The sequence below is a fragment of the Mesoplodon bidens genome (assembly GCF_964165515.1).
Source record: "Mesoplodon bidens genome assembly, chromosome: 1".
NCBI classification, from domain to species: domain Eukaryota; kingdom Metazoa; phylum Chordata; class Mammalia; order Artiodactyla; family Ziphiidae; genus Mesoplodon; species Mesoplodon bidens.
The window spans coordinates 171,525,715-171,551,868 of NC_138176.1; the positions used below are offsets into that span (position 1 = coordinate 171,525,715).

A 26,154-nucleotide genomic window follows, 5' to 3' on the forward strand; every position below is an offset into this window, starting at 1 on the left:
CTGAGCCCAAAGCCACCCAGGTAAGACCTACTTCTTAACTTAACCCTATTTTAGAGGACACCAAACGTTACAGGGACTGGGAATCCTGTCAGAGAGAATGTGGCTGCTACTAAGTGGTACAGCAGGAATTCAAGCCTGTCTTACTCCAAAGCCTGTGCTCTAAACCTCTACGCTGTTTTGTTCTGTGGACCTGTTTACATGGTCCACAGGATTCTTGCAAGGACAGGATTCTTGCTCTCAATACTAATATGTGAGCCTCACTGGATTAATAATAGCAAGGAATGTGATGCTCACGCAGCAGAGTCTAGTTTATTTTCAGACATCAGATATGATGGACTTCTAACAAGTGCTCCTGAGGGGCAGAGGCAGCCCTCATCAGGAAAGCTGTTGTCTGGGCTTCCTCCAGGCTGGTACCTAAAGGGCCTTCTTGGGTGCATCCAGCCCCAGCATGTACATGTTCACCTCCAAACTCCTTAGGGAAGGGACACATCACCTCCTGGCACACATAGGGCCAGATGGACAAAGTGCTCCGTAAATGTTGAGAGGAACTGACACATGAAGTGGCCAACTGCCTTTGCCCATCTTCCTCACCAGGCAAGATGCCCAAAATGTGTCAATAGGATTTCACCTGAAATTAAAAAAAAAAAAAAATTAAAACACCAAGTTGATAGTCAAGATCTTTATTGATTCAAGTGTAACAGCAACCGTTGGTGAGAATTTAACTTTTCCCCTAATTTCCAAACACTTGCTGGTTTGGAAGGACAGTTAGAAAAACAAGAAACAAAAACCTGATCACACAGGACTGCCTCAGGACTGTGTGGTGCCCTCTGTTCTCCATCCACGACAGTGAAATGGACAGGCCAGGTAAGGGGATACCCACATTAAGGGAGACGAAGGGAAGACCAAGGGAAGTACTGGCAGTCTATTTTTCCATTCAAAATGGATGCAACTGGGCCACTGGTGGCACAAAGACAGGGAAGAACTTTTTTAAAATATATAAAACATTTTAAAGATGCTTAAAATGGACACCCGAAAAATGTGTGTCCTCTGGGCTCTCCAAGACACCGTCTTTAAAGTTCGCCCCTGGGTAGCAGAGGGTCTCCTCACCCAGGTGGCAAGAGATGGGCTCCATCTCCAGGCGAAGGAAAGGCACTGGCTCACAGTCCGCAGTGATTGGAACAGACACCAGGAGCAGGATGCCCCACCATAGCTTGCCCCTCATCCCTCGTGTTACTCCCCCCATCTCCTGGTTTCAAGTAAAAATGACCCTTGGCCTGGGCTTGGGTTTTTTGCTTTGTTTTGTTTTAAAGATTAAGATGGAGACGAAGGGGGTACACTGGGGCAAGAATGGATATTCTGTGCTAGATCCATGCAATCTCAGGTGTTCAGGAATTTTGGGTTTAAGCACCGGCAAGAGCTCCCTTTGGAAATTTCAATGTGGCCAAATGATTATCAAGCACTGCAGCATCTCTCTGCCAGCCTCTCACTCTTAGAAAGGTGGCAGAGTGAGAGTTTAAATACCCCAGGAATGTGTTTCATCTCAGTACTATTTTCTATTCGGGATCCAGACAGGATGGTCTGCCAGGGCTGCAGGCAGAGGAAGCAAAGAGAAACCACAGATCATCTGAACAGGGACTTGAAAGACTTCTCCTAAATCTAAGCTTTGCCAAAATGTGTCAACTTCCAGGACCAGCCTAGAGAAAGAAATGTAAATTCCAGAGGGTGGGAAAGGTGACATTAATGACTGTATCAACCATCCTTAGTCTTCAATCAGAAATGCCTGTGAGCAAGCCTCAGGGAAATGCCAATACTCAACTGGAAAAACATGACTAGAACAGGAAACGCCCCTGGGGTATAAGCATTCTAAAGAATTGTGACCCAACTGCCTCAAGATCTGATGTCATCTTTTATCAAAAGCTGGGAGAGAGGTAAAGAATGTGGTGGTGGTGGGGATAGTAATGTGTGGTAACTATGCCCCCTTCAAAGTCCACACAGAAATTGCCCTCCCAAGGAAACAACACTTCTTTAAAACAAATACTACCCCCTCCTAGATATCATGGGCAGGTGAGATTGGGTTTCGCAGATTAATAAATAGCTCCCCTTATCATGTAGTCCAGAAACATGATAAGGGGAAGTTTTGACCTAGAGAGAAAAGCACCGGGCCTCCCATCTGGAGGGGAATGTAAAGGGCTGAGGGCCCAGGCTTTAAGCAGCCAAGATACACGATACCCCTAAGGTCTGACAGACCCAAAGAGCTGGTAACCCAAACAGCGAAAATAAAAGACCACCTATTTTAACTCCACCTCAAAATCAGATGGAAAAAAATTCATTTGAAGGTGCTTTAAAGATGAGTTCCTTAATTCTGGAAGAAGTACCTTTGTCTTTTTTATAGCTGCCTCAGCAGCAATGCTTTTTTATTCAAGCATACTCTAAAGCAAGCAGGGCTATAGATAAGAAAATGCTGGGAAGAGTTGGAGCATAAATCCAAAAAGAATTTGCATCCTTAAGATGTCTGAAATCTCTAAAAACTTGGCACAGGTGCCAGAAACACATAGCAGACATTAACTGAACACGTGTTGAACTGACAAGCTTCATCTAAGTTTTTCTTCAGGGTGAAGACAGCACTGGTTCTCTTTAAGAACCCATTTCCATCAGGAAACCCAGGATGAGGTGGGCACGCAGAGTTAACCTGCAGTGGATTTAAGGAACAATAAAGCACAGACAGACATTTCTAATTCCTGATGTTCCCTGCTTATTGAGAAGTGGCTTCTTGAGTGAGAGACCTGGCCCAAGTCTGCTTCAGCTGGTGTAGTTTGTGAGAGCAGGTGCCAAGCATCGACTCTGGTGGGGACCTGGCTTCCGGATGCTCTCAGCTCTGTCACCCTGAATCGGAACGGTCAGCTTTCCTCAGCCCAGTAACCCAAAATGTACTTCAAGTTTGCTCCCTTTGCTTAACAACCCTGACTCCAATTAAGTCCATTTGAGTGGCTCAAATAGAAGGATCCAATTCCCTTTGTCAAGTACTGGCTAAAGGAGACAGCAAGTAAGCAGTATTGAGTCTTAGATACCAAGCCAAGGACTTACAAAGCAACCTTGGGCTGCTGGTAGTATACCCAATGTGTAGATACATTCTCCTGGGAATTGCCATTTCTTGCCTCCCCTCTTAAAACTGGCAGTAGCCATGGGGAGAGAATCCGTTTTTCATCTGTTTGTCAATGCACATCTTAAGAGAACTGTTTTCAGTAACAACACTTCTCTCAGTATATCGTCTACTTTAAACCTACCCCCTCTCGTTGACCTGGTTTCATCCTCTATTGGGGGTGAGGTTGTTTTAAAGTACACCTAAAATTCTTTGATACCGCTCCATGCAGTAGGTGGGGTGTAATTCCCCTCCCCTTGAGTGTAGGCTGGCTTAGTGGCTTGCTTCTAAGGAACGGAATAGGAAGGCGTGATGACGTGTGCTTTCGGAGACTGTCATAAAAGGCACTGCAGATTCCTCCTTGCCCTCTTTCTCTGGGATCACTTGCTCAGGGGGAGCCAGCTGCCATGCTGTGAGGACACTCATGCTGCCCTAAAAAGAGATCCACACAGGAAGACACTGAGGCATTTTGCCAACAGTCACAAAGAAAGCTCAGAAGTGGATTCTCAGGCCCCAGGTGACTGCAGATCCCACTAACATCTTGACTGCAACTTCCTATGACCCTGTGCCAGACCCATCATGTGAAGCTGTTTGCCAGGTCCTAACTACAGAAACTGACAGATAATGTTTGCTCTTTTAAGATGTTAAGTTCGGGGATAATGTGTTAAATAGCAATAGATAACTAATGCAGACGGAGGGACAAAACTCTTGGCTTGGAAGCCCAATAGCTAGAAGCCAGCTTCTCTACACTGTGGTCTTGAGAACACAATAGCTATTTCAACAGAATATGAGGAAGTGGTGAACTCAATGCACCACACTACGAAGGAGGTAGAATCATGACAATGCATGTCTCCTGCTGGAATTTGGACAAGGTCATTTCTCACCGACATGGATTGTCCCCAGAAGTACAGAAACATGGTTTTCTCCTAAGAAGAAAAGTACAAATAATCAATAAGATTTTAAGAACCACCTAACTCAAATGCTACCCTAAGGGGGTTCCCTTTCCAGGAAAAAGCCCAGAGAGATTATTCATTTAGGGTTTCAACTGTGAGATTCCTTCCAAATATACAGGAGTAAACCACCTACTGGATTCTGGCTTGCCCTGAAAATGATTCTATGAGGCATGGCACAAAGGTGTCATCTGTTGGAAGTTCATCTATTGCCTTGTGAAATTATCTTTGAAATGACGATTTATGGAGGCCAAAGTATCTCTAGTAGCAGTGGCCTCCAGGAAGGAATTGCACCAAGCAGTATGGAGGTCGTTATAGAGATGGCTAAAGGATTGGGCAGCTGCTGTATTATACAGCTGACACTCCCAAGAAGTACTAGAAATATGGCCTCTGATTAGGGGGCCACATGCAGCAATTCCTCAAGATAGCAAAAAAGGGGAACATGGCATCTTAAGACTACTCAAGCTGGCATGTTTTAAATTAATTCCCCGTCTCTCAGCAAGGAAGCCGAGTTTTCATGTGCAGCAGTAAAGAGCAAACAAGGGCACGTGCTTCTGCTGACAGCCCGACTACTCGCTGTAGTGGAGTCAGATTCCAGAGGATGCCCAGGCCGGGCCCTGAGGAGGAGGAAAGCGTCACTCCCAAAGAATCAAGCTCCCAGGGGACAATGAGGTCCTGAGCAAGCTTCCCATGCAAATTACCAATGCACCTTAAGTTGTTCCAAGAGTATGTAAAGTGAAAGTTGGAGTTTAATTAAAATCAGAACAGAGATACATTAAAAAGCAAACAAAAAATACTTTTCCATTCATCAATTTTTGAGACTGAAAGCATCTCCAAAACTTTGGAGATCCAGCTTATTCCTGAGAGACATCAACCATCACAAAAGGTTTCACTTTTTGAACTCTTCACATTTTGTAGCAGAAAACAGAACAAAGTTCCTCAGACATCCTTCCTTCTGTCTAAAATGTATTCGCAAACAGGGTGTCTTTATAGTTCAAAAGAAAAACAGCTTTCTATCTTAGCCAACTGGCCTGTTACTCTCACCCTGGGATCTGACCTCTTAATAAGAGGGTTCAGGGCACCAAATCCAACCAGAAATTCCCAGGACACCAGTGGCTATTTTACTTGTCTTTCTATGATGGGAGTCACTCTCCCAGGATTACTGTGCCAGTCAATAGTCAAGACCACGGGATGGGGAATGAAGCAGCAAAGGGTAAGGGAAAAGAATGAGGTTTCCATGAACAACCCAGGGAAGGCATAATGGTCCAGTTTCACAATCCACCCACTACAAACTCCAAACATGCACACCCAAAACTAGAGCGAGAAGGAAAGACCTCGTAAGGGACTAGGGAAGACAAGGGATGGTGACATGGAACAGCAGACTCGCCTACGGACAACTCTCACCTTCCTAACACCGGAAGATGTGTAATTAAAAAGTTGCTGTTCAAAATTGTACTGAAAACATATCTAAAAATAGGTCTGTACTCATCTTAAAAATAAAAGGTCATTCCTCAGTTAAGAGGAGTGACAGATATTATCAGATACCGACACTTGAGGTATCCTGGATGTACATTTGAAAAATGGCCTGGCAGACATAAGGGAGGGAAGGAAGGAAGGAGGGAGGGAGGGAGCGAAAGATAGGGAAATTCAGAGTACCATGGGAAAGGTAAGAAAAGTGGAAGGAACGCATTTTTAAGCCCATGCTTATCTATCTCAGCAGCCAAACAAAGCAGGTCCACAAAGGAAAAAAGTCTAGTTCTTTTCTAAGAGCATTCTGAAAGTCAACTTCAAACTCAAAAATCACAGACAACAAATATCACAATGCTCACTGGACTGAAAAACAATGACTACTGAGCCTGGGTACTCAAACAGTTCAATGTCTTCCGAGGTCATTCCTGGGTATCATCCTGCAGAGGACTATTGGGTTGGCCAAAAAGTTCGTTCTGGTTTTTCTGTAACATCTTATGGAAAAACCAGAACGAACTTTTTGGTCAACCCAATACATCGGGCCTTATCCAAAGAGCCTCTGTCCTGTCGTAGGAACCTGCTCCAGGAGCAGGAGAAATCACGTGGATAGCTCAGAGTACAAAAGGACTGCAAGCAACAAGATGCAAGCAGGGAGGGGTGGGAGAAGGGGAGGAAAAAGAACAACTGGTGACCGAAGACCCCCTTCTGATGTAGAGTTAAGAAATGTTTGGGCTTCCCTGCTGGCGCAGTGGTTGAGAGTCCGCCTGCCGATGCAGGGGACACGGGTTCGTGCCCCAGTCCGGGAGGATCCCGCATGCCGCGGAGCGGCTGGGCCCGTGAGCCATGGCCGTTGAGCCTGCGCATCCGGAGACTGTGCCCCGCAACGGGAGAGGCCACAACAGTGAGAGGCCGGTGTACCGCAAAAAAAAAAAAAAGAATGTTTACACAATTGTGATAAGTAAATAAATGGGAAGATGAACTATAATACTAAAGACAGAAGACATTCCTCCCAGAGGAAGGAGGGGAAGTGGACCTCAAAACAGTGCCCCAGGGTAATGCTACCAGAGATGTACAAACAGCGTTCTGTCCCCAAGGACAAACACCTCAAGGTAAAAGAAGAAAGCAGCTCTCTTCCTGTTTACCATTTCCCTCCAAGGGTTTTCAAGACCCCAAACCCAGACTTTTGCAGCACTGAAACATTAGCAAGACAGGGAGGAGAAACAGAGGGTAAGAACAGGAATGATGCTGAATCTATCAAACCTCCATATCACTTCCCCAGACTTCCCAGCCAGCCAATTATTGGTAGGTTGATATTTGATTTGGGATTAAAAAAAAAATGGGGGGAAGGGGGAACCAGAGGTTAACTGTTTTCCTCTGTGGGCTGCTTAGTTCTACAGAAATATGCCAAGGGCCTTCAATCTAACTGTCTAACTGGGAAGGGGAACAGGAAATAGGGAGAAGAAATGGTCAGATGCAGCTCATCTTTGCATCCTTTGGCACCCAGAGAAGGAGTAGGGGAGCAGGAGACTGCAGCAGGGATTGCTGCTTCTGCCTCTTCTGTCTCTGCATTGTTGATCCTATTGGCCAAATCAGGTACACACATGTATCAGTGTTGCTGCTTTTCTTCTGATCCTTGCAGGACAGTCAGATGTCCATCTCAAACTGAGCATCATCTCCTGGTTAGAATGAAGAACAGGAAAAGTTAAGCATGAAGAGGTAAAGCAAAACAGTTTTAACTATAATTCCCTTTGCACAAAGGTCAAAAAGGAATTCAAACTGTCCCATTCTCTGCAGCCTTGAAACAACTATTCTGCTTTGCTTTGGCTAGTCTTTTTAATCTGGGGAAAAACAAGAATGGCAGTCAAATCACCCACAGGGAGGAGCAATTGGGGGAAAGGATACAAGTGAAAACTTTCTGAGTGTCCCTTTGTCCAGAGGTTGACCAAACGGGAGCTCCTGGGGAGCACCTGGCCATCTATCAAGTCAGCACATTCTTCTGGAGGCTCTGAACTTTGGCCCTGCTCTGAATCAACACTTTGTCCATTAAAAACTCATTTGGAATTTGAGGCGGCAGAATGCTGGCTCATGTAAAAGGGTCATGGAGTGCAATCCAAGGTGTACTTCAGGAGCTGGCCATTTCCACAGACACAGAGAGGACTCATTAATAAACGTGTGTGTGTGAGTATGGGGGAGTACTTACTGAAATATTATAGGCAGTCCTGGAAAACGGGGTGAAAAACCATACTGCTTTTCCCTACACCAGGGGTCCCCAACCCCCCGGCCATGGACTGGTACTGTGGGCGAGTGAGAGAAGCTTCATCTCTATTTACAGCTGCTCCCCATCGCTTGCATCACCGCCTGAGTTCCACCTCCTGTCAGATCAGCGGCAACATTAGATTCTCACAGGAGTGTGAACCCTACTGTGAACTGCGCATGCGAGGGATCTAGGTTGCGCGCTCCTTATGAGACTCTGATGCCTGATGATCTGAGGTGGAGCTGAGGGGTGATGCTAGCGCTGGGGAGCGGCTGCAAATGCAGATCATCATTAGCAGAGAGGTCTGACTGCACAGAGACCATAATCAATCAACTGCTTGCAGACGCATATCAAAACCCTATCAGTGAGTGGCAAGTGAAAACAAGCTCAGGGCTCCCACTGATTCTGCATTATGGTGAGTTGTATAATTATTTCATTACATATTACAGTGTAATAATAGAAATAAAGCGCACAATAAATGTAATGCACTTGAATCATCCCAAAACCATCTATCCCCCCAGTCCATGGAAAAATTGTTTTCCACAAAACTGGTCCCTGGTGCCAAAAAGGTTGGGGGCCGCTGCCCTACACCACAAAAATGACATTCTTCTTGTAAGAAGCAAGGTCTGTTTCTTGAGGGTGATGGACATGGGAGCTATTAAATTGTTTTGTTTCTCTGTGTGTGTGTTATCCCTAGTCCAACAAAGCCCAGGTTCAAGGAGTCCTCTTTGGGATTTACCACTCCCTGATTTTGGATTCTTCCTCACCCCCCAACCCCCACCTAGATTACATTTGGTTATGGTTTAGAACTCAGGGTTTTCAGAACAATTCAATAATTCAATAAGCCTTGGTGAGGGGAGTGGGGGGGACCTTAGAGACATATGACTGAATATTAGTTATAAGTGAAGCATCAACCTTTTTTCAACCCACAGCAGACTGGCATTCAAATCCCAGGGCTACCCTCTTGGTCCCTAATACCAGCACTCTCTTACCAACTGCATGCTTCCTGTCATGATTGTTCAAGTTGTTCAAATTGTTTACGTCTATTTTGGAGTCTTCAATTAAGGTGCCGGGGCTGGTGACTCCTGGGATATTGGGCAGATGGCAGGGCGGGGTCTGAGCCATGGGAGAGTTGCGACGATCCAACAGAAACTTTCGATCATAAATGATTCGAGTTCCTGGAAAACAGGGTTTAAAGAAGACAGAAGTTTTGTATCCTGTTTCAAATATAATTTTAGGACAAGGAAAGTAGAACTATACCTTCACTTTCCTTGCTTTGAAAAATAAGAACTTAGTAACAATTCAAAAAGACAGGACTTCCCTGGTGGCGCACTGGTTAAAAATCTGCCTGCCAATGCAGGGGACACAGGTTTGTCCCAGGTCCAGGAAGATCCCACATGCCGCGGAGCAACTAAGCCTGTGAGTCACAACTACTGAGCCTGCGCTGCAACTACTGAAGCCCGCTTACTCTAGGACCCGTGTGCCGCAACTACTGAGCCCACGTGCCACTACTGAAGCCCGCACACCTAGAGCCTGTGCTCTGCCACGAGAAGCTGCCGCAAATGAGAAGTGCACGCACCACAACGAAGAGTAGCCCCTGCTCGCCACAACTAGAGTAAAGCCCGCATGCAGCAATGGAGGCCCAATGCAGCCAAAGAAAACAAACAAAAAGGTAGCTGAAATCATGAGGAATGAATCATTCTGGAGAGCAGAAAACTTAGTTCAATTTTCGAAAAATGAATAATTTGAACTATTTTGGATGGAAATTTTTCTAATACAGATTTTTAAACTTTTAACCACCTTAAACAGAAAAACAACCCTTTCTTGATGAATCCGGTTGATTATTATGAAACTCATTTATTATACTATGTTGTGACCTAGGAAGTCTCGGGGCCTATTCAGTTGGTGTTCTATATTTTCCTTATACTGAATAGGATTCAGATAGCCAGGTTATGCTTATGGCCCTCCCCACCATGGTTTCCTTGTCTCCTCCTTCACTGTTTGGCTAAGAACCATCTTTTTTCCATGTTTTAGTTTGGTTGCCCTAACCAAATACCACATTTTGGGTGTGTTACACAGAAATGTATTTCCTTACAGTTCTTTATCATTGTGTCCTCCCACAGGGAAGAGGGGGGCAAGCTCTCTGGTGTCTCTTTTGGGACACTAATCCTATTGTGAGAACCCCACCCTCAGGACTTCATCTAAACCTAATTACCTCCCAAAGCCCTATCTCTAAATATCATCACATTGTGGGGGGTCAGTGCTTCAATATATGAATGGGGGGAGCACAATTAGTCTACAGTACACACCTTTATACCCATTCTAACTTGATACATCTAATCTGTTGGGTTTGGAAACTGGTGATCTGCTTATTTTAACACTATGTAAAATAAGAACAAGTAGGCTGGGAAGGAGCCTGATGGTTTTCCAATGAACAAAGGGAAGCAGCTTTAGTGGATGGATTTTGTTGTGTCACCCCCACTTTTGTCCATGGCTAGGTTTCAGAAGGGTGAGATTTCACTGTGAGATGTTCTTACTAATATTCACGTTGCAAGTCGGAACAAGATTATTCTCACTTCTGTAGTACACTAAACTTGGAAATTCTGAGGTGAGGTGGTGAAAAAAAACCAGAGGATAAAAGCAAGCTTTCTATTTCTAAATTATGTATTAGCAACAACATAAACATTAAAGAATTATAATTGAACCAAGTAGGAAATTAGTAGTAGAAATTCTACCTAAATGTGTCAGATATAAGAGAAACTTTGAAGAATTCCTGTGACTTTGCAGAGGCAATAAAATACATTTTTTAACTTCTTTGGTTTATAATTCATGTACAATTCATTCAAAGTGTATAATTCAATAGTTTTTAGTATATTCATAGAATTGTGCAATCATCACCACAATCTTTTTTTTTTTTTTGGCTCTGCCATGAGGCTTTCAGGATCTTAGTTCCCCGACCAGGAATTGAACCTGGGCCACAGCAGTGAAAACGCCGGGTCCTAACCACACTGGACCCCCAGGGAATTCCCACCACAAACTATTTTAGAACACTGTCATCATCCCCAAGATAACCCATATACATTTAGCAGTCCCTCCTCACATTCTGCCAACCTCTCCAGCCTAGGCAACCACTGATCTGTTTTCTGTCTCTATAGATTTGCCTATTCTAGACATTTCATAAAATACAATCATGCAATACGTGTCCGTTTATGACTGCTTCTTTCACTTGCAGGTTTTTAAGATTCATTCATGTTTAGCATTTATCGGTACAGTTGACCCTTGAACAATGCAAGTTTGAACTGTTCTTCAACAGGAAGTACTGCAGTACTATATGGTCAGTGTTGGTTGAATCCATGGAGGCAGAGGGCCAGCTACAGGTTACACTTGGATTAACCCCCACGTTGTTCAATGGTCAACTGTACTTAATTTCTTTGTATTGCCAAATAATATTCCATTGTATGTATAAATCACATTTTATCAATTAACCAGTTGATGGACATCTGGGTTGTTTCCACTTTGAATAACGCTGCTATAAACATTCATGTGGGGAGTTCCCTGGTGGCGCAGCGGTTAAGAATCCGTCTGCCAATGCAGGGGACACGGGTTCAAGCCCTGGTCTGGGAAGACCCCACACGCCGCGGAGCAATTAAGCCCGTGCGCCACAACTACTGAGCCATGCACCTAGAGCCCGTGCTCCACAACGAGAAGCCACCGCAATGAGAAGCCCGTGCACCGCAACGAAGACCCAATGCAGCCAAAAATTAATTAATTTTAAAAAAATCAATTGGCCGCAATTGTGAGGGTTTATTTCTGGACTTCCACTGATCTATGTGTATCCTTATGGCAGTAATACACTGTCTTGATTTGTAACAACTTTTGAAATCAGGAAGTGTGAGTCTTCTAACTTTTTCTTTTTCAAGATTGCTTGGGCTATTTTAGGTCTCTTAAAGTTCCATATATGAATTTTAGAGTCAGCCTGTCAACTTCTGCAAAGAAGCCAGCTGGGATTTTGATGGGGATTGTGCTGAATATATAGATAAATTTGGGGAGTAGTACCATCTTAACAATATTAAGTCTTCCGATCCATGAACATGGATTGTCTATTTATATAGGTCTTCTGTCTTTCAACAATGTTATCTAGTTTCCACAGTATATGTTTTGTGCTTTTTTTGTTAAATTTATACCTATGTGTTTTATCATTTTTATGCTATTATAAATGAAATTATTTTATTTCATTTTTGGATTGTTTATTGAAAGTATATAGAAACACAATTGGTTTTTGTATACCAATCTTGTTTCTTTCAGCCTTACTAAACTCACTTGTTAGTTTTAGTAGTTTAGTGGATTCTTAAGACACATTTGGTTTCAAATGCACACAAAGTAAACAATTCAGGAGAAGACACCCTGAAGAACTAGGATCTTAACTGATGCTGTTAATGTTCTTAAATATGGCCAGGGAAAATATGGGTACAAAACCACGGTATTTTAAGTGTTTGAATTTTAGATCACTGCAAGATGAAAAAATTAACTGTAGCAGATACAGAGCAAAAAAAGGGAATCAACATGTGACTAAGGATCTGTGGTGTAATTGAAAAGCATTTGACATTCAAAAAACCAAAACTATTGAAAGAAAAACATTAAGACCTGACTATGAATAAAATGCCAGGGAAAAAAACCCTTTATATTTCCTTTTTTAGATATTGTGTTTACTGTGAAATTATATGAATTCCAAGACAATTAAAAACCTAATATTCAGGGTCTCTTATACATGTGCATAGACACATTTTCTGAAGCAAGAACTTCCAATAATTAAAATTTCAACTGCCGGCCACACTTATGTCAGCCCATTTCAACATCAACCAATGCATCCACAACTAACTAGAGAAAGTAAACCATAAATTCCTAAAGAAGGTTAAAAAAATCCATAGCTTGCATATAACACAATATTAAAATGGAGCATGATTTTAATAAATTGATGAAGTGTTAAAAAAAAGAATCTATTTGACATTGACAGTGGAAACTTTTTCTTTCCAGTGAGTGTTCCATTTCCTTTTCTATGAAAATCATCATACTCCTTAGTTTTATATTGAAAAGTTACAAAATTCATAGTATCGTATATGCTATTTATTGATTTTCAATGTTTACAATCAAACCATAATAAAAGTGAATTATCATAGTTAAGGAAGAGTATGTAAATATTATAGACCTTGATATTGTAAAAAATAATGGAAAGGCAGACCTACCAGGGAAGTAGAGGCAGGACAGGTAGATAGTATAATTTCATATGGTGGAGAGTTAAAACTATCAGATTGAAATACAAGAGGTTTAACTATAGTATTTACAGTTTTAAAGGTAACTACCCAGAAGAACCCAAAACGATAATAAAACAATCTACAAAAATTAGTAAATGGAGAGAGGAGGGAAAATGAGAGGTATAGAAAGTAATGAAAGTATCCTATACGCCTCATTTTCATAATAGGGACTCAACAGTATCATCCAATGTTAAGAAATCAAGAAATTGTGGTATACATATATTATTTACAGTAACAGTGGTGTAACCAATAAAATCACTATAAACAGAAACTGTTAAAAGCAGCAGTCTCTCGGCATTTTTGCATTTTATGTGCTTCTGTTCGATTTTTCTTTTTCTATTTTGTTTTTATAACTTGCATATATTACTTTAGTCTTCATGTTTGGATTTCAAAACAAATAGGAATCTTTAGATCTAGGTTAACATTAGATATCTATAAACGTTCTTCATCCCTTGGTGACCACTTTTTCGGATAAATCTAATACCCTGACCCAGCACTTTCTAAATGCTGACATTACTAGGAAAACATGAGAGTAAAACTGAGTCCCTTTGATGGAGAACAGAGAGGAGGAAAAAAAAGCCTCTATCTTTTGATCTAAAAACTAGTGATTTTCAAATGGCAGGGAACAAGAGGGTGAATGAATAAGGCCCAAAATTATGCTTGTGAAGATGGTTAGTACACAAACAAGGTCATTCAAGCCTAAGGGCCTCTTTCAAGACCAAGTAGCTTAGTTTAAATGATAATTAATCCATATATTAAGCTATACACACCCAAGAAATTGTATAACCTGAAATAAAACCACCTAGACAAAGTCCAATGTAACATGGTTAACTGACAGGGTAGTAGTTACTATACTTTTGCAGGGTCTTGACCATAAAACTGTTTAACTAAGGCTGCTTCCAGAATTAGAATTAAGCATCCACTCATGCAAATAGACACTTCAGAAAAAGAAACAATAAGTAACTTGCCCAAATTGAATAGCTTGAATAGCTGGTGACAAAACCCTCCAAGAAGGCTGAGATGAACCTACACCCTCCTAACAATATCCTAGGCAAGAAGGGAGAGTGTAGCGTCAAATAGGACTTCCCGCAGGGGACTTTAGCCATCAAGAAGAAAAATCTTTCTCAGAAAAGCGTTAGTGGACTTCCCACTTACAATCCTTAGGCCAGAACTGGGTCAGATGCTCACCAGCCCAGACACTGGGGAAGCCATAAAGTATCAAGGGGCATCTTCTGGGGCTTGGCACACTACCACTTTAAAAAAATGAGGGAATCTGGGGTAGCATGGAAAAAGAGTGAACGGCTGTTGGGCTGGAAACCAATAGAGTCAGTCACGTCACGTCTGTATTTAATATTTACCTAAATTTAAATCCTCATCTTTCATAGTAGGAAATTGTTAATATCTAAAACTGAGAAGTAGCATTAAATCATGTTATTCAGAAATCCAGAGGTAAACGCTAGAAGAAATGGCTGAAAGAGTTTAAAATGCTTTCTCTGGGGAGTGGAACTGGAGATGAGATGGGGCATGAGAATGTTGCTCTTTGTTATTAGCCTAATACTATATGACTTTTAAACTTTACTTTCATAGTTACAAAAAATAAATGTAAAAGAAAAATAAAAGGGTGATTGCATGAATACTGAAGGCATTTTCTAAGTCAAACAAGTCAGTCACAAAAGACAAATATTTTATGACCCCATGAATATGAGGTACCTGGACTAGTCAAATTCATAGAGACAGAATGTAGAACGATGGTTGCCAGTGGCTGGAGGTGGGCAGGTAATGGGGAGTTATTGTTTAGTGGGTATGAAGTTTCAGTTTGGGAAGATGAGAAAAGTCCTAGAGATGGATGGTGGTGATGGTTGTGCAACAATGTGAATGTACTTCATCATGGAACGGTACCTTAAAAATGGTTAAAATGGTCAATTTTATGTTATGTATATTTTACAATAAGAAATATACATGATTTCAGACTCCTAGCCTCCAGAAATGTAACAGAATAAATTTGTTGTTTAAAGAACCCACCACCAAATTTTTTTTAAGACCAAGAGAAAGTGTTAAAAGAGCAAACCCCATTATAAGGAATCAGGGAAAAAAATGACTCAAAAAGTATTTGCAAATATACATACATACATAACAGACCGACACTAAAGCCATGAGGAAGAAGGTATCCTTCAAATCTAGAAATGAAAACAACAACATCAACAACAAAGCACTTGGCAAGTAACCTCAGTATTCCATTAGAAATTCCTGACATTCTCCATCTATGCCTCATGTAAGGGCCCACCAAGAGATCAGAAACAGATACAAGATGAAGAAGCAGCAAGTGTTTCCAATACTCAGAAAGGTAGTCTGCCGCTTTCCCTCTTTCCTCCCAAGCCCCTGTCTCCCCCAATAATAAGGGAAAATAAGAAGTGAAAATACAGAAAGGACTTACAAATACAGTGGTTTTCTTTGCTTTTTATTATTCCAGCTTAAAAGGGTGATTAACAAGCCCTGTGTTTGATTGACTGTGTTAGAGAACATTCTTCAATGAACTGCAGTTTTAAACATCTGTTCTTCATGGAGGCTCTGGATGAAAGGACAGACTCCTAAAAGCTCTATGCCAGATAACCCAGAGGAGGCTAAAAGCTGCCTAACCCAGTATCCTCCAGGGAAGTTGATGGTGGCCAAACCACATTTACTGTGTACAACCATCAAATCCCTAAAGTGCTAATAAAACCATGAGAGGGATAATTTTTACATCAAAAAAAGGCACAACTGGAGCCAGAGGATATTATAACTTAGTATGGCTAAATAATTACGGCAAACGGAAGACATCCAAGGTTTGTGAAAAGCCAATCCTTAGGGTCCTTTAATTAACTCCAATAAAGATTAACTCCAGTAAAGATTTCCAAGATATTAATGTCAAAGGATGGCTCCCTGCCCAATCACGTAGGACACTGCCATAGCAGAACACAAACCTAGGCTGCAAGGGAAGTTGATAATGACTATCTTCCTATGCAGAAGGTCCAGTGCTAGAAGAGGCTTTAGACAGCATCTGGCGGAAGCCTGTCATTTTACAGATGGAGAAACTAGCATCCAAAGAAAGATCACACAGTGAGTGACACAGGAGCCAGGAGACCGACACAAATAAGCAAGGTACTCTAAGCAAATATGGCTCTCTTGAGTCTTGGTTGCAAAGTGATCTGAAACAAATGACCTTTTTAGTTAGTACCAGGTCCAAAATGGTACACAAACCACAAACTAATCTCAAATAAATGCCGACTGATTTTAAGTCTATCAAAATGAAGTACACCAAATATGTCCACGTCTGTTTGGGCTTGAACATTCATCTTGAAATAAATTTTCTCAAGAAATGCCTGGCTCTGATTCCAGGAAAATGCTGGTTGGATCTGCCAGACTGCTGACTGCATCCTGGATCAATTCTTTGGATTAGATTTCACAGATGTTGTGGTTCAGCCTCTGTAATGCTAATAATTAATGAAGGCTCGCTCACTGCTTTGGTATGGGGAAAGCACTCAGATTCAAGCCTGGCTTTCATTCCCACTTCTTGTTTTCCTCCCAAGTTCACTCCTCTTGGGCACTTAAAAAATAAAAATAAAAACAACGCATATATACATATCAATGTCTTCTACTTTTACTCATAGTGAGGAACTCATCAATAAAGTTCATAAGAGGCAAAGAAGCCTACTGGAGATCACTGGTCTAGGTCACTTTTTTTCAGTGCTGCTTCTTCATAATGGTTCTAGGAACTTATCAGACCAGAGAGTGGTTTCATTTCAATGTAGAGCAGCCCAGCTCTAACAAACATTCTCTGGTAATGAGATGAGCACCTTTCTCAAGCTCAAAGGATTAATTATGACATCTTAAAATGAACCACAAGCCTCTCAAACTTTCTGATAGGTACCTCTTAGAACCTAGAGAGCAATGGTCTATCTTCACCAGTCCTCACTTCTGCTATAAACAGCAGGCCATTTCTAAAAAAAATTAAAATTGAATGAGGTATTACACTGATACTAAAACCAGACAAAGATACCACAAGAAAAATACAGACTAATATCCCTTATGAATATAGATGCGAAAATTCTCAACCATTAGCAAACTGAATTCAGCAACATATATAAAAAGGATTATATTCCATGACCAAATGGCACTTATCCCATGAATGCAAGGCTGGTTCAACATCTAAAAATGATTAACATAATACATCGTAATAGAATAAAAAACAAAAATCACATGATCATCCCAATAGATGCAACGTAATATATATGCATTTGATAAAACCCAACACCCTTTCATAATAAAAACATTCAACAGACTAGGAATAAAAGGGAACTTCTTGAACCTGATTAAGAGCATCTATGAAAAACAGCTACCATCTTACCTAATGATGAAAGACTGGAGGTTTTCCCCTAATACTGAGAACAAGTCAAGGGAATCTGTTGTCACTCTCTTGCCATTTTTGTTCAACACTGTACTAAAGGTTCCAGTTCTAGCCAGGGCAATTAGGCAAGAAAAACAAAACAAAATGTGGCACCTAGATTGATAAGAAAGAAGTAAAATTATCTCTATGCACAGACGACTGTGATCTTGTATACAGATAATCCCAAGGAATCTATAAGAATTGAATTGTATTTTCCAGTTAACTGATCCTTGCTTGTTAAGGATTTTACTTTTAAAAACTACTCAATGAAATGAACAGCTTCAGTTTGTCAGGGCATTTGTCCTAAGGATCTGAAAGATCATTTATTCAGATATAAACACTCATAGATTTCTGAGCTTCTGGTTTCAAACTGTGGCCTGAGTATCAGGTGAAGAGGTCCTTTAAAAACAAGCCACACATCAGATAGATAGCTGCTGGGTGTTATAACACAGGTTTTAAGGGATCTTTGCAAAACAAAGTTCTGTGATAAACAAATTTGAAAATGGTAGCCTAGGCATTACCTATTCAATAAGTTGAATGACAGCAAGTTTCAACTGACTTTTGTTCTATTATAAACAGATAAGCAAAAATCTTAAAAAAAAAAAACACTTTTTAAAATTTATTTATTTATTTATGGCTGCATTGTGTCTTCATTGTTGCGCAGGGGCTTTCTCTAGTTGCGGCAAGCAGGGGCTACTCTTCGTTGCAGTGTGCGGGCCTCTCACTGTGGTGGCTTCTCTTGTTGCGGAGCATGGGCTCTAGGCACATGGGCTCAGTAGTTGTGGTTTGTGGGCTCTAGAGCACAGGTTCAGTAGTTGTGGTGCCCGGGCTTAGCTGCTCTGCAGCATGTGGGATCTTCCTGGACCAGGGCTCGAACCCATGTCTCCTGAATTGGCAGGTGGATTCTTAACCACTGCACCACCTGGGAAGTCCCGCAAAAATCTTTTAAACATTAATTTGTTCATCGAAACACTTGGGAGCCAAGAAAAAGTTCTATCCTTCACCAACAAACTACTGTCCTGCTCAGGCTCTCTTCCTCTCCAACCAGATGAACTAGCTTTCCCACATTAACTTTACCTTGTCTGATCTGCAAATATTTTTTTTTTCTCATCACAGCCTTTACTTTACTGCTGATTGGCAGTGAAGCATCTCCTACAACATTATTTACTACTGTGGCTATCTGAGTTCCAAAAATTATTTTGGCTGATTCCATATAAAAATAAAAAACCTGACATTCCTTAGTCATTAGTTATGACATGTCCACACACCAAAATATTTTTTTGTCCATACAAATCCATGAAGCCTGAATATTATTCAAGACAATATCGAAAAATTGAAAGGACTTGATCTGCAAATCTTTACACTGTCTCCAAAACATGCAAGACCCCTCCCATAAAATCATCTTTAAGACTCCAGTCCTAGGGCTTCCCTGGTGGCGCAGTGGTTGAGAGTCCGGCTGCCGATGCAGGGGACACGGGTTCGTGACCCAATCCGGGAAGATCCCACATGCCGCAGAGCAGCTAGGCCCGTGAGCCATGGCCGCTGAGCCTGCGCGTCCGGAGCCTGTGCTCCGCAATGGGAGAGGCCACAACAGTGAGGCCCGCGTACTGCAAAAAAACAAAAAACAAACAAAAAAGACTCCAGTCCTTACAAGGTCTTTGCACAAGGGAACAACCCTGGTAGTGCCAATTTACAGACTCGTCACGTTTCACCCTTCCCGGTTCACACACAGGCCTCCAGAGAGCAGAAAGGAGTTGTGCACTATCAGCCTGGACGAGCTCTTTCTTCCCTCATCAGGCTGTGACTGACGTGGAGCAGGCAGAGGCACTCCCCTCCACACATCGCACTGCTATATATGCCTTGCGGCTGAGGGCTGCTGCCTTCCCAGGCTCAGAATTCAGTCCCTCGTCAGCAAACATGCATCCAACACAAAACTGAGCTACATCTTCTAGTACATGCTTTGGCAGCTGATGAATATGAGACTACAGCCAAATCTGCTCCGGAATGACAACACATGTTAATTTTTGTTACTCTGAGATAAGTAAATGCCATCTTCCTCGAACACAAGGCAAAGTGATTGGACAACTTTCAACATGTTTTTCACACACTCCTCACATGTAATCATGAAGTCCTTTGGTTAATAATTGAAACGAGAGAGCCAAATAAGTACACTTGCTGGTTCAGAAGTTTTTGGCCTAGAATAAACTCAGCACAAGGTCACTGAATTAGAAATTTTATAACAGTGAGAAACTGGCCTTCCTTCCCCATATCTACACAGAGCTCTATTCATTTCTCCCAAGAAAGGAATCAGATTAACACTCAGGACTCCCCCCAAATACTCTTACTTTATTATGGCTCACTCCAAGTGGATGCTTTTCCCTTCTTCCTGTCTTCTCCTTTATCCCCAGACCCTTCCAATGGCCTTCAGTGAACCAATCAATCACAGCAACTCTCCAGCTGGCAGAGAGGAAGCACAGAGTATGAACAAGATTTCAGACCATCATAGTTAGTTCCCCTCTGGTGCTCTTGTTATGGCAACAGCATACTTTTCCACAGCTGATGAGGATGTTATGCAGGAAAAGAAAGGCAAAAAGAAAGGCTCAAAGAGGTTTCTGTGTTTCTGCTCATTCCCCACAGCACAACCCTCCCACAGGGAGACAGTTCAGAACTAAAAAAAAAATAAGATAACAAAAAGAATCGCATTAGCTAGCATTGCAGAGGTAGAAGAGTCTTTTTAAATGTTTGTAAACTTCCTTTCCTAGGAAAATACGCATCTTAAGACAAGAGAAAAAAAAACTGGACTAGGTATCAGGACACTAAATTTGCAACTACCCACTGACATTAATTAGCTGTATGACACTAACAAGTTACTTAATTTCTCTCAGTTACAGAATGAAAGCATTAGGTTCCTTCCTAATGTCACAAAAGTGAAGGAGGATGCAGTAACTTTACCTTTCATTGAGGCCAGAAGCAGCTTCTCAAAGTTAGAAACGAACGTCATTCATCCCCATTCCTCCACAGGCAGATAAAACAAAACAAAATAAAATCCAAGGGCATTTTGAATTTACTCAAAAATTTTACTCTTCCTTAACAATGAGAAAATGTACACTTCTAAAAATATGAGAAATACAGCAAGTATGTTTTCACCCAACTCTCATTTTCCAAACCACAGGAAGGCAATTTTGAGAAACCTTTTCAAGGGTAAGCTGTATCCTCTGTGGGGAGAGATGGTAAGTTCACTGTGTTAGGAATGTCCTTGCCCAGTCTGATCGTTTAGGGCATTCAGCACATCAACTGTTATCCTGGAATGCTCTGACATGTGTATGACACTCCAGAAAGTTTCCAGAAGTTTGAGACAGAAAACTCTAATCCCCTTCCTTCCTACTAAATAGATTTTTCAATACAAGCCTTCTATCGCTTTTCTAAATGTTTTCAAGTCTGAAATATATGTTAGCACTTGACTCTTTACAAGTTTTTTCAGAACTAAAAAGCGTTTCCACCCCAACCCCCACCAAGACTTTAAGACCATTCAGAGCAAAGACTGCATTTCCTACTTTTGTCTGTAATCCTTTTGTGCAAAGCACTTCGCTAGACCCACAAAACTCACTTAAGGTACCTAACCGGATTAATTCAGGTGCCTAGAGGTGACCAAATAACAACCCTGGTTCAGGGAAGGAAAACTACATGAGAGGAGAGAGGGTAATGTAACAGAAGAGATGAACAAACCATCACAAAATTGGAAATTTTCCAAAGCCGGGGGGGGGGGAGGGGGACTAAATCAGTAAGTACTGAACATCTAGGCGGCACTGAGTTAATTGCTATAAAATAGTGATTAAATCCAATCACAACAGTGCTGTATCTTATAAACACATTATGTAAGTCTTTGTGTTAAAAATTTAAAGATGACAATGTGCTCTACCAATAAATACTGGCTCAATATAATAGATGAGCTAAGACGACAAGTATTTAAATCAGAAATTAAAAACTGTAGAAACTGGGACTTCCCTGGTGGCGCAGTGGTTAAGAATCGGCCTGCCAGGGCTTCCCTGGTGGCGCAGTGGTTGAGAGTCCGCCTGCCGTTGCAGGGGACACGGGTTCGTGGCCCGGTCCGGGAAGGTCCCACATGCCGCGGAGCCGCTGGGCCCGCTGAGCCATGGTTGCTGAGCCTGTGCGTCCGGAGCCTGTGCTCCGCAACGGGAGAGACCACAACAGTGAGAGGCCCGCGTACCGCAAAAAAAAAGAATCCGCCTGCCAATGCAGGGAACACGGGTTCGAGCCCTGGTCCAGGAAGATCCCACATGCTGCGGAGCAACAAAGCCCGTGTGCCACAACTACTGAGTCTGTGTTCTAGAGCCCGCACGTCACAACTACTGAAGCCCGTGTGCTTAGAGCCTGTGCTCCGCAGCAAGAGAAGCCACCGCAATGAGAAGCCCGCGCACCGCAACGAAGAGTAGCCCCTGCTCACCGCAACTAGAGAAAGCCTGCCCGCAGCAGCAAAGACCCAACGCAGCCAATAAATATATTAATTAATTAATTAATTTTTAAAAAAGAGTGTAGAAACTATCTGGAGACAGAGTCAGTGATATTTGAGAAAGAAGTAGTGGCTATGTACACAGGGAGGAAGGATAAATTAATCAGTATTTCTGGCAGAATCTTTCCAAGCACTGTAGGAGATAATCCAGACTAAGAGACAGGCTTCTATCTTTTTTTTTGGTGGTACGCGGGCCTCTCACGGCTGTGGCCTCTCCCGTTGCGGAGCACAGGTTCCAGACACGCAGGCTCAGCGGCCATGGCTCACGGGCCTAGCCGCTCCGCGGCATGTGGGATCTTCCAGGACCGGGGCACGAACCCGTGTCCCCTGCATCGGCAGGCGGACTCTCAACCACTGCGCCACCAGGGAAGCCCCAGGCTTCTATCTTTAAAGTACGCCTAAAGACTATGCCCTTACTTTAAAAGCATGGTAGCGTGGTTGTCTGAAATATGCCAAAAAGGGTGTCCCTGTGGCTCTTCCCTCAGGGGAATAATGATTAATATACAGCTAAAAGTTTAGTTCCTTCCTCAAAGAAATAATATCTGAGTGCAGTTGCTACTATGACATAAGTTCTGAACTGCTGGAAGCACAGGCATTATGGAATTCACAAAGAATTCTGGAAGAAGTTATAAATCTCTTTCCATCACCTTGGAAAACGGGTATCTGTTTCTTAAAAGCTGTCAGTTCAAGTTCAAGACAACCTTATCTGGAGCAGATTCTGATCTGCCAAAATCTTTCACAATTAAAAGGCCAGAAGATTTCAGCATGCTCTCAGGGTCTGGCCTTGAACAGATCAGGTCAGGAGGGAGGTTTCTCCAATGAGGTAAGCCACCTCACTAGAAACTCCACTGCTCTGCAAAGTTATAATTTCCTTAAGCCCAGTTCTCCACACTTATTGATGAACTTCTCCTGCCTGGGTTATTTAAAAGTCTTCCAAGGCAGCCACCCAACCCCTAGAGTGGCCTGGCTGGATTCCTCTGTAGAGCTCTCTCCTAGATTTTTATCCCCTGTTGGCAAGGTCTTCTTACTCTACCGCCTTGCTATTGTGCAACCGATTAAAGGATCGCCCAGGCCTAACTGCAGGGGATTGGTTGTAGTACAACTGGTGAGCCCAGCCCACAAGAACGAAGCTAGCAATCTTGCAGACTGCAGGGGCTGCCAGCAAAGTCCCAATCCTCTAGCCAGAGGCCGTCACCAAAAGGCAAAGTTACGAAGTTACAAATGAAGCACCATTCCCTTCATAATGTCCCTCAAGATCGCAGTCCAGTCTCCTCCCTCTGGAGAAAAGCCCAGTGAGGGGAAGGACAACCTTTGAGCTCCTTTTTCCCGTGACCAATTAACTCAACGCTCTTCACCTCTACCCCAGTGTTCTTCCTTGTAAACAGTTTCTGGTCGTACTTTGAAAAGCAATGTTCAGAAACCCCGCTCTGCATTGCCCCTTCCCCAGGATCAAGTAAGCCCCCCAGCAAGGGTGCCCTGCTCGACAACGCCCTCTTCGATCTATCTCCAAAGGCGGCGCCGCCAAAACTCTACCCTCAAGGCTGCCAGCGCTCCTTTCCCTACGCTATTACTTGAGCATTATTTTATCACTCCTCCTCCAGCCTGGGGACTCCCCCCACCAGAGAGGCCTGGTCCAGCAAAGTAAACAATGCTGTCAAAGCAGGATAACACTGGGCGAGGCTTCCAAACTCCGCATTCCAGCCTCCTCCTGGTGTTCTAAAAGCAGCAAAACAAGTCATCGCAGCGTCCCAGGAGCGACTTATTCTCCCCAACTTCCCTTCTACAAAGGCCCGGGAGAAGGCTCCAAAATCAAGCGTCAATGTGCACCACTACACAATACGTAAGAGGCAGAGGTAATGCGTAGTGAGTGCAAGGCCAAATGTAGACGAATTTGCCCCGGAGCAGGAGGAGAGGGGGCAGAAAACTGGGCAGAGTGCGTAAACCTGCCACGAGGCGGGAACAAGGGCTTTTTTTCGCTACAGGAGAGCCACTTCCCAGAGTGGGCACGCACTGAATCGAGCTGTAGGCGAGAGAGAACGCGAAGTTAAGGTTCCCGAAAGCTGTCTCACGGGGGCTTCGGTGGGGCTGCGGCGGAGGGGCTATGGCGGAGCCGGGGTGGCCGGAGCGGCCAGCGTGGACACGCCCTGAGTTAAAGGACGGTGGCGGGAAACTGAGGGGACACCGCGGAGGCTGGCGCGGACGCGCTCGGGAGCCGGCTGCAGGCTCGGGTGAGGGTCGCGCGGGCGGCCGGCGCTCACCTCCCGGCGTGGTGGAGAAGAGCGTCCCCCCGGGCGTGGTGCAATAGTCATGAGGTAGCTGCGCGGCGTCGCTGATGGGCACGGTGCGGGTGGGGATGGCGCGGCTCTGGCTGGGCTGGTGGCCGCTGCCGGCGGACGAGGACATGGCTCTGGACGAGGGCTCTCGGGCTTTGTCCGGCGGGTTGGCAGGCGAGTGGGCGGCGGCGGCGGCGGCGGCGGCGGCTGGGGGCCCGGGCTGCTCCGGCTGCTCCGGCGGGCGGAAGGGCGGGCGGGGCTCGGCGCGCTCCGCTCGCTCCTCGCTCGCTTCCTCTCGCTCCCTCGTCCCGCTCCGCTCCCGCCGCCGCCCTCTCAGCCGCCGCCGCCGCCGCCGCCCGTTCCTCCGGCCTCCGCCAGCAGCCCCAGCAGCAGCAGTAGCAGCAGCAGCAGCGGCAGCAGCGGCGACTACGACGACGACGACCGGAAGCGGGCGAAGGCGGGAGCCAGAGGGAGCTCGGGGTAGCTGGTCGGCCGGATATGACGTTACGAGGGGCGGGTGCCGTGCGACGAGGCGGGGCTGCTGACGGGGCGGGGCTGCTGACGGGGTGGGGCTTACGCCCTGAGGGATGGACGCGAGTCGGGCGGAGGCTACGCCAAGTGTTTGTGAGCTGCGCGTCCGTGGGCAAGGAAAATTTGCGTGTTTTTTTTTTTTTGTTGTTGTTGTTGTTTTTGAGGTACGCTGGCCTCTCATTGCTGTGGCCTCTCCCGTTGCGGAGCACAGGCTCCGGACGCGCAGGCTCAGCGGCCATGGCTCACGGGCCTAGCCGCTCCGCGGCATGTGGAATCTTCCTGGACCGGGGCACGAACCCGTGTCCCCTGCATCGGCAGGCGGACTCTCAACCACTGCGCCACTAGGGAAGACCGCGTGGGTTTTTTTGGGTTTTTTTGGTTTGTTTTTTTAAATTGTCAATCAACACTACTTTCCTTGAGCCGACTTCTGTTTCCTATCCATCTAAACAAAAGTGTTACTTTACTTTTAATTGCTCAATATTAAAATAAGCAATGCATGCATTTATTAAAAAACACAGCAGAAAGGTTTACGATGCCACCTCTCCCAGTTTCCCAATTCCCCTTTCGAGGGTGAACCACTGGGACCAGTTTATTGTGTATTCTTCCAGAGACAGTCCTTATATACAGACATAATGCAACATATAAACATTAAGAAAATAAAGAAATTAATAGCTGCCCATGTCACATGAGTGAGTATTGTGTTAGAGATAAAAGAAACTGAAGCACAGGGGAAGGTTAAGACCACGAGGTACCTGGAAAATTCAAATCTGTAACTCTTTCCTCTAGGGATTCTCAAACTTTTTGATGTTAAAATTTACATTCTTGAAAAATTATTGAGGATCCCAAAGAGCTTTCGTTTGTGTGGATTATATCTGTTGATAATTACTCTATTAGAAATTAAAACGATTTTTAAATGTTTATCAATTCATAAAATGTCATCCCATGTAAACATAATATTTTATTTTTAAAGTTATATTTTCCAAAAGAATTAGTGAAAACAGTGGGTATTTTTTACATTTTGGCAAACATTTTAATGCATACGTAATAGGAAACAGCTGCAATCTCACATTTGTTTTTTCTTTTAAGATTTTTTTATATATTTATTTATTTTTGACTGTGTTGGGTCTTCGTTGCTGGTTGTGGCGAGCGGGGGCTACTCTTCATTGTGGTGCACAGGCTTCCCATTGTGGTGGCTTTTCTTGTTGCAGAGCATGGGCTCTAGGTGCGCAGGTTTCAGTAGCTGCAGCATGCGGGCTCAGTAGTTGTGGCTCACG

The 26,154-nt window shown here is 43.6% G+C and overlaps 1 protein-coding gene across 2 annotated transcripts; it reads right to left on the reverse strand.

The window, feature by feature from the left end:
- Window positions 1-303: 303 nt before the first annotated feature.
- On the reverse strand, window positions 304-24,812 carry EIF4EBP2 (eukaryotic translation initiation factor 4E binding protein 2). Of its 2 annotated transcripts, XM_081237977.1 has the most exons (4): window positions 24,335-24,812; window positions 8,803-8,988; window positions 7,158-7,232; window positions 304-628 (listed from the first exon to the last, which is right to left on the reverse strand). In XM_081237977.1, exons 1-3 carry the CDS (start codon window positions 24,477-24,479, stop codon window positions 7,201-7,203), a joined length of 363 nt encoding a protein of 120 aa, XP_081094103.1. In that variant the 5' UTR covers window positions 24,480-24,812; the 3' UTR covers window positions 304-628; window positions 7,158-7,200. The 2 variants fall into 2 exon arrangements, with proteins under 2 accessions (XP_081094103.1, XP_081094102.1); XM_081237976.1 differs by lacking the exon at window positions 304-628 and having other exon boundaries at window positions 665-7,232; window positions 24,335-24,807.
- Window positions 24,813-26,154: the final 1,342 nt, after the last annotated feature.